Raw genomic sequence first — 9,201 nt, forward strand, 5'->3', positions numbered from 1 at the left:
CCACATGCTATAACACATTGCAAAATCATGTTTCATCAGTAAAGAGGTGATCATTTCATATGTTAAACAGATGTTATATATCTGAAATAATACCTTTTAAATATCTGTGTTTAGACACATAGAATACTGAAACGATGGACCAACATTGTTGTTAAGAATTTTTAAATTGTTTGTTGGTTGCTGCAAGAGATTCACATATTGTTACATTTGTGAGAATAATTGACTACTGCTGTGATGTGATGCTTAAAACTCGGAAAGAAGGCAGTGTGTTTGTCACCAACTGAAAGGTGGCAGAAAGAACACAAGAACCTGTACTAGGAAAACATTGGGGAATAAATACAGTACTCCTACAGAAATGGCTATGAGTCATTATGGAACAGGGAATTCTTTGATTTGCAAACTTACTTGAACCCTAAAGACAGCATGACCAAAAAAAAAAAAAAAAAACCAACAACAAGAGAAACCACATGGTAGTAGCAGTACAAGCATAGAGTTAATATTGCCTGAAGGAAGAGACTGTGTGCTACAGACATTGCTTCTCTTGCTCTCCCATAACCCCCCACCAAGCTCTGCTTGAATTCAGGTCCAGTCTGTTAGTATATATAGGAGGAGCAACCCTGACTGAAGGCAGCACTCAGGTTAGGCACCTTTCCTGAGCTGGAGGCTACACTGTTGTGGAACATCTCAGAGATGCAGCTATCATTGACTCAAGCATGCACCTGTAAGTGAACTTTATCTGTGTTCCTCTAAGTAAACATTATCCGTGCATTACTTTGTCATGATGGATTTATGTAGTATATATTCTTTGGTCTTATTAGTGCTGTCATCAGCAAAGAACTGATAATATGTTCTTGTGTCCCCTAGGCTCAAAGTGAGGAAGTTAAGAATTTTATAGAATGGAAATGATAAGCAGACCTTGAGATAAGGGAATCTCTAAGGGAATCCTTAATCTCGGTTGATACATGACAATCTGTAGAGTCATTTTTCATTGTTTTTTTGTTTTACTTGAAGATAAATAAATGGGGAAAACATTGCGGATGTCTAACAGGTGCCTTCTCTGAACAATCTTTTAATGCTCAGATCAATTTCCAGAACAATAAATAGGCCAATAAAAACGAACGGTTTCTTCAAATTGATAACTTGAACTTTTTAGAAAATGTAGGGTCGAATGGTCAAATTGCTTTCAATCTAGACTATTAAAGCTAATGAACACTGTACAGGTCTCAGCCTACCTGTGGCTTTTGTTCCTGGCTGCTTATAGAGCAGTGCAGGTTCAATATTCCAGGAGATCAAGTCTTTGCCTTCTCTGAAAAGTTTTTCTCACTTACATAGGAGAAAAAAGAAAAGAAAAAAAGATGGAGCTATAATTATTTGGGTTTCCAGGGGCTGGACATTCAATTCCAAAGCCTAATATAGACAATTATAGTAGCCTTGATTCTTTACAATTTTGGTGTATGTCAAATAAAATGGCAAAAGGAAAATCATATTTGTCCTAAAAAACAACAGCGATGACAACAACACTTTATGTGTTGGCTGATACTTAAAATAAAAACCAATTAGTTACAATCATAAATTTTATTCAAAGAAATAAAAAACAAGCATATATTCCCAAGACACTGAAATGTGCAAAGTGATGACATAAGGACTCTAGCTTGGGGTTAATCTCAGCTCCAGATGTTTCCAAATTTAAGAAGCTCTTCAGCAGTAGCCAACACTAAAGGATCACCTACCTTTTAAGGTGTGTATTGGGAAATAATATATTCCCATATTATCACAGTGGGGAAGAGTATATGCCCAACTTCAGTTGTACATGACTGTGTTGGCACAGGTCCTTTAGAGCAGATAGTGCTTACCCCATAGCTTAGCTTTTGCAACCTCATTAGATGCATCTCAGAGTCATTTCTATGTATAGCAGGGAAGGGTCTGTTGCTGTTGGTGTCATGCATGTTCCTGTGGGTATATGTGACTGCCACACGATATGACAAGAAATCCAATGAAGAGATCTATGACAATCTGCTTTCCTCTTCTCGTCACACACATAGAGTTGCCCGAAAAATGTATAAAATCTTAGTAAGTACTTCATCAATTTCAGAATTTTTTTCCTTAAGTGAATGTCAGAAAATTCTCTTTGAACCATAGAGCATCATGAATTAGATTTCACTAATAAATTTTATAGGTAATAGAAAGAACCAATTACTAAAGTATAGAAGAGGAAATATAGGAGGTTTCATGAAATCTCAAAGATTTGTTAAATATTGCAATGGTTTGTTGTTCTTCTTGTTGTTGTTCAAATTTTCCTCTAATATACATTAAAAATAAGCAAGTCAGCTTTGAACATCTACTTTGGACATTAAGTCCAGAAAAATACACCAAGAAGGAACAATGATTTCCTGATCTTATTTGAAGAATGCCTCTGTGGATGTTCACATTGAATGCTCTTGAGAATTCTATGTTAATTCACTGTAAAATACTTTAAAATATTTCCAGTATCTTGGTTGAAATTTGATACCATCAACACAACTTAATTACAACTTTACCATGAAGTGGGAATAATTCAAATATATCTCCAGTTTACATGTGTAACATGTCTGTTTGAATCATTAGGAAACAAGTTATTTACTAATATTAGATGAGGTCATTATTTGATGGCACCCAATTCAAGTGCTATGGATTTCTGGTATTTAAAGCACTAAATTGCTTTGTGTTGGGGTATTTTTTTTTATTACTTTTTTTGAGAACAATAATTTTTTTCTTTTTTCTTTATTTATTTTACACTCCAGATTTTATTCTTCTCCCAGTCCACCCTCTGAGTGTTTCACGTCCCAAAACTCTACCCTGCCCCCTGTCTTCATGACAATGTCCCAACCACCCATCCCCCGCCCCTCTAAAATCCTTGGGACCTCCAGTCTCTTGAAGGTTAGGTACATCTTCTCTGACTGAACCCAGACCCAACAGTCCTTTGTTGTATGTGTGTTGGGCACCTCAGAACAGTTTGAGAGATATCAGCAGTCCAGGTTAACTGAGACTGCTGGTCCTCCTTAACAAAACAACCAAACAAACTAATAAAAAAAACAGCAAACAAACAAACAACAACAATAATTAGGAGCACAGTGAAGAAAAGGAAGAAGTAGAGATACAGTAGTTGCTTCCATATCTATTTTAATTTTTATGTCATACTTAGGTGGTACTATTGCAAATCTATCAAATATGTCAACAGTCTGGTCATAGACATATTCCTTCCATTCAAAAACTAAAATGTTTGAATTATTTCATTCTCTCCAGGACTCAAAGTTAACTGAGAGAGTATGTTTTAAGAATAAAATAAACAAGAACTGCCAAACCATTTCTACACATTCTGTAAAAACTGTGAGTATTTATCTATATTATTTACCAAAACAACTTTAGAAGTACTCCAGCTATTTGTGCTGTGTGTTAATACTGGGAATATAAGAGATACAATAACCTCAGATCCAATAGGATTAGGCTGGAAAACATCAGAGCACACAGTAACTAATGCAATCAAATGCCAGATTATATCAGATGTTTAACTTTCATAAAATCATTTGCCACCACCTTGTTGAGTCAGACCGTGGGGATCCTGCTGAGGCCTAAAACGTTTTCAATAATAAAAGGAAAAAATGCAATGAAATAAGAGCCAAACCCCCCACATCATAATAAGGCACATATTCCCATACAGAGTATAAAACAAATTATGATCATATTGAAATGTCATGAAGAAAAATTATTAATGCCTAATTAGCTTTATATCAGCAAACTGTAGTTCCATAGCTTAAAGTTCACATTTCTGCATTATGTGTTATGTTCCAAAAACATTTCTTATGTAACTTGTACTTAAAAATTGGTATTGTAGCTTTCCATCTTTGTACAGACATGTCATGTATCAACCATGCTCTGTATTATTTATTCAGTGCAATATTAATTCTGATTGTTTAGAATGAAGATCTTCTGAAAGTCATCATCAATATTTCAAATTTCTGGACATATCCACTGAAAATGCTCATACCTGCAGTGTTGACTCATTTAGAGTCTGATGATGGAATGATGACAAGAGCTGTAGAGCTTAACTATGGAAATAAAGTAGTTCTGGAGGGAGCAAACACTTTACTTAGTAGGGTGAGTCATCTATTGGTATTTGTCTGATTATATCATGTATGAAAGAGGTGATTTGTATAATGAGAAACTAATTTTTATAAACTTCGTTTTCAAGAGTATCCGATATGCTTATAGCCTTGACAATAGGGGATCCCATACAAAACCAACTCATCAAAGTTCTTTACTGAGAATCTAACACACAAGTGATCTCAGTAGAAAATAGCCGGTGCCCATAGAAGTTTGGACAGAAGTTTTCCTGGATGAGATGAGCATACTGGCCTAACTCAGAAGATCTTAATGTAGTAATGATAGGATCTACTGAACCTTAACTCATTAAAGAAAATGTTTATCATTTCTAAAGCTTAGGAAAAATACAATATGGAGAATAAATTTTGTTGTAGAACAAAATAAGATAATTTCACTTCTAGTTTTACATGATAAATGATCCATTATACCATGACCTAGGAATATGACAAGACATAATCTTGACTGTTTTTCTACGCTTACTTCTTTGAAATTTCATTCAAAATGTAGAGGTAATATGCACCAGAACTGTGGAGATTGTTCATGTTTCTGTGGACCTTTCTTGCAAGTATTAGAGGCTGAATTTGCTTCCAAAATTCTTATCTATATGAGAAAAGTGTAGAGTTTTCCTTGTAATTCCAACACTGGAAATGCATTGGCAAGATCTCTGATGACTTTTGATAAAAGTAAGAAAACTTATCCTTAAAAAATATAATCTCCATCCAAGAAACTTTACTCAAGAGTGACCATTCATTTCTATGTGTACACACAATCACATGCATGCAAATACATACACATATATATACACACACAAACAGAGAGAGGGGGGGGGGAATGGGAATGGGAAGGGGAAGGGCAGGGAGAGAGAGAGAGGGATGAGAGGAATTTATAAGGATGAAGCATACAAACAAAGTGCATAATACTTGTCCTTTTTTCCTTCTGATGTTTAGATTCGGCCTGGAATTGAAGAAAATAATGACCCTGACAGGTGGTCAGACCTAATAGAATTGAGGTCCTCCAAAAAAAGCAAGCACCTTCTTGCATTTTGTAAACTCTTCTACTGCCTACGCAAGGATACAAAGATGGTTACGTGTTATCTCAGGGCTCTGAAGCATGGCGTCATCAAAAACAAGTGCTAAACATGCTAAGTGCTTATTAGTGGTATTTGCTGAGATGGCCCATGATGAATGAACCACATCTTCAATGCTTTTAACTTTTTAAATCTCTTATATTACCTTTTATAAAATAAAAATCTGATTGCTTAAAAATGTTGACTTTGAAATGAGTAGTTGTCAATTCCTTGAGTTCCTGCAGTGTAAATTTGAAAGAAAGCATTGTGATATTCCTTTACAATTTTCACCACTAATTAGGGTTTGGAAAGAAAGCAAGTTAACTGAAAAATTGCTTCAGAATTAGAGAAAGTAAGGATGAAAAAGTCATATCTTTAAAAAAATATTATGGGATTTCTATTAATCAGTATTAAGATAAAACAACAACAACAACAACAAAAACCATGCAGGTAGGTTTTGGAATTAAACTACTGCATATGAGAAAAAGTTTCATGATCCAAGGACAGAAGGTGTAAATGCTGGTGCTTTTACACCTAAGATATCCTTAGGTGCCATAATAGTTCACATTTTCCAAAAATATGTTAGGATCCAAGTAAGAACTATGTGTAGATTTCTCCAATGAATATCTTCAACTATTGTCTTCTATAGCACTAGCTTAGGAAAAATGAATATACATTATTATAGAGGAAATATCTATGTATGACCTGTCAATCAAAAAAACAACAACAAAAAAAAAAACAAAAAACATATGGTCGATAGTAAAGAGTAGAATAGAAGGTGGGACATCCTAGAGGCAGGAAGAATTAGGGGATACAATGAAGCATGGGAAGCTTTCTCCAAGAAGACTTGATGAGGCAGATGTGTGGTACTCGAATACAGGTAACCAGTCATGTAGCAGAATGTACATTAGAATAAGTATGTTATTTTAAGTTATGATCTAGTCAGAGTAGAGGCTAGCAATATGGCCAATGTATTTGTCTTTGAGTCTGAGTCTTATTTCTGGGGCCATGGCACTGAAAGGTAGAACCATATGTAACTTCTACACACTGTGGTTTATAGAACAACTGATCATACAACACTTTATCTTATATTCAATTATTTAACACCCTTACTATGTCCTTAGTTATTAGTGCCAGACTGCAGGGAAGGAAGATCTCATTCTTTCCTACAATGTTTCTGTCATTTCCCTTTTCTACAATATCTGTGATGTTCTCAGAATTAAATAGATAAGAACAAATGAAAAAAAAAAGGGACATAACAAAGCAGATAAATAAAAAGTAGTACTGAATAAGGCTACAGTTTAAATTATCTGAGAAACAGGTGTTTCTAACATGAGGTGCAGTGATATACAAACACTTCTTTGGCAATACACCAAGGAGTGGTATCTATGAAGAGGCATGCTCTGTCTATATTCTCCCTTCCCTGGTACACCATATCTGGCCTCCTATTGAGCCTTTGTCTCTGGTTCTCACATTCTAAGGCATGCTATTTGAGAAAAGTAGCTTGAAGACTGCTTTTCACCAACTTAATACAAGAATTTTATACATCAGATGCACTCCATCAGTGGAGTGGCATCAGTGTTGGATTTCTTTTCTTTTCTTTTCTTTTCTTTTCTTTTCTTTTCTTTTCTTTTCTTTTCTTTTCTTTTCTTTTCTTTTCTTTTCTTTTTGTTTGTTTTGTTTTTTTATCAAGACAGGCTTTCTCTGTGTAGCCCTGGCTGTCACACTCACTTTGTAGACCAGGCTGGCCTCGAGCTCAGAAATCCACCTGCCTCTGCCTCCCAAGTGCTGAGAGTAAAGGCGTGCACCACCACTGCCCGGCTCAGTATTGGATTTCTAATGATACCTTCCTTCCTGACAAATTCTCTTTGTATAGATCTAAAATGAACTAGAAAGTCAAATTGATTATCAGACACTGTGCTGGAATGTAATGTCTATTATTCCTTTCTTTGGAACTCCAAGAGTAATTTTCTCTATTGACAATCATCATAGGTAAGAGTACATTATATCTTAAATTAAAATATCCTATTCTGTTCATTCCATGTAAAGATAAATTATTGGATGTGTGTAGTTCAGCCTGTTGATTGCCCCTAAGAAACCCAGAAACCGGGCTAGTTGCACAGCCTTATCTCCTTAGAAGGCAGTGGACTTTCCTGGCAGTTATTGGGTCAACTCAATTATAAGGGATTTTTAAAAAGTTATCAACAATAGGTGTTGAAAATGAAACAATTCATATTTTGTAATCAATGTCTAAACCCATTACTTTTTGATTTGCATAGCGTGGCTGATCATTAAGTGATAGCGACCTGCTTCTGTAACTTGCAGAAGCAAGTTAACCGATGTCCAACACTTGCTCTAGCATTTTGGCTTCTTTTCTTACTTGCGTACTATTTTCTTATTTATTTGAGGTACTACAGTTGTATGGAAGTATGTGTATATGTGCATAGACAAAATACGTATTCTTACTTGTTGATTAGTTCTTTGAGAAGTTTGATCGATATCTTTTGAGCACTATATAAATAATAGTAACATAAGTGGAAAATCCATGTTCTATGTGTTTTCACTGAAAAATTGCAAGGACAGTTAAGCATGCAAATTGGTACACTGAGGTCATTAGTAGATGATATTGAATGAAATATAAATATAAATAGAATAGAATAGAATAGAATAGAATAGAATAGAATAGAATAGAAAAATAGAATCCAAGAAAAATTAAGGGATAAATGGAGATGAGAAACTGAAAGGTTTTCCAGAGTTTTAAATTTTTTCGTTTTGAGTTTCAGTTCTTAAGGCACAATAGAACACTTCTAGATAAAACAGGATTGAAGTCTAATATTTTTCAAGAATATTTTATACTATACCCTGCATATTGAAAAAGTGACACATTTATATATACACGAGTATTGTCAGCAATAAGGAAATAGCTGATGGTCTTTAAATAGAAACTTGGTATTTCTAATACTTTTATAATATGCACAGTGCTGTACAGTGATAATGAGCATAGAATAGTGAGGTAAGTTTTGCATTACAGATGACTAGTTTAACTTTTATATCATTTTTGTGTCAAAACCATTGGACTCATTTTAAATGAATCAACTGTACCAGGAATTACAAATTAAATAATGGGTCAGTCAACTGGTATATATGTATATGTTTGTGTGTATTTGTGTGTTTCATTGTGTAAATATATGTGCATACATATGCACATTTATGTATTTATACAATATATACATTACACATGTATACACACACATACAAAACCAGCAGAATTAAGTCCATTTATTTTCTGTCATATCTATTTGTGTTTATAACTGACCACTAGAAATTGGGTAACTTACCATCAGATTCAGCCATAGAGATTTAGTCTGCCTCTTTTAGTAGCCATTGATTGTATGTTTTCCTCTAGGAGATGAGCCTGTGAGGTTTCCTTCTTCCATGTTTGAATGTCAACTATGCTCACCATGCAGGTCTCATTTAGACTGACATAATTGTTGAGATTTCATGGATATGGGTTCCCTGTCATATACAGAAGATGCGATCTCACAGCAAGCACCCTGTTTTGCTCTGACCCTCACAACTTTTGTACTCTCCTGTCTGTAATATCACCTGATCCTGAAGTATTTTGTTTGGTTTTCTTTTGTTACCAGTCCTTTAACTGTTTTCCAGATGAATCTCCAAATCAGTTAACCATGTAGAAGTTAGCAGTATATTATCGAAAGTTTACAGATATAACCAGATTCAAGATAGTGTGTATTATAACTAATTCAATGCCGATGGAGAAACTAAAGCAAAGCAATAAATAATAATTTAAATTATCAATTTAAAAACAAAGTAATGTTTTAAAGCCTCAACTATCTCAAGAATGTATCAAATGTTACCTTAAAAGTGCAATGTAATGCTGGGCATGGTGGCACATGCCTTTAATCCCAGCACTCGGGAGACAGAGGCAGAGGCAGAGGCAGAGGCAGAGGCAGAGGCAGAGGCAGAGGCAGAGG

General features: G+C 34.8%; 1 protein-coding gene across 1 annotated transcript; it reads left to right on the forward strand.

Annotated features, from left to right (window-relative positions):
• Positions 1–690: 690 nt before the first annotated feature.
• On the forward strand, positions 691–5,276 carry LOC110333581 (prolactin-3C1). The gene is made up of 5 exons (XM_021215186.1): positions 691–721; positions 1,916–2,070; positions 3,283–3,366; positions 3,955–4,134; positions 5,088–5,276. The coding sequence occupies exons 1-5, from the start codon at positions 691–693 to the stop codon at positions 5,274–5,276; spliced, it is 639 nt and encodes a 212-aa protein (XP_021070845.1).
• The last annotated feature ends 3,925 nt before the right edge of the window (positions 5,277–9,201 follow it).

This window comes from Mus pahari, chromosome 16, assembly GCF_900095145.1.
Source record: "Mus pahari chromosome 16, PAHARI_EIJ_v1.1, whole genome shotgun sequence".
NCBI lineage: Eukaryota > Metazoa > Chordata > Mammalia > Rodentia > Muridae > Mus > Mus pahari.

What these genes read in the sequence shown, in the direction of transcription:
- LOC110333581 (XM_021215186.1), top strand. Translation starts at nt 691, where the DNA reads ATGCAGCTATCATTGACTCAAGCATGCACCT. An exon ending in ATTGACTCAAGCATGCACCT is followed by an intron (nt 722 to 1,915) that starts GTAAGTGAACTT and finishes TATGTATAGCAG; the next exon opens with GGAAGGGTCTGTTGCTGTTG. An exon ending in CAAACACTTTACTTAGTAGG is followed by an intron (nt 4,135 to 5,087) that starts GTGAGTCATCTA and finishes TCTGATGTTTAG; the next exon opens with ATTCGGCCTGGAATTGAAGA.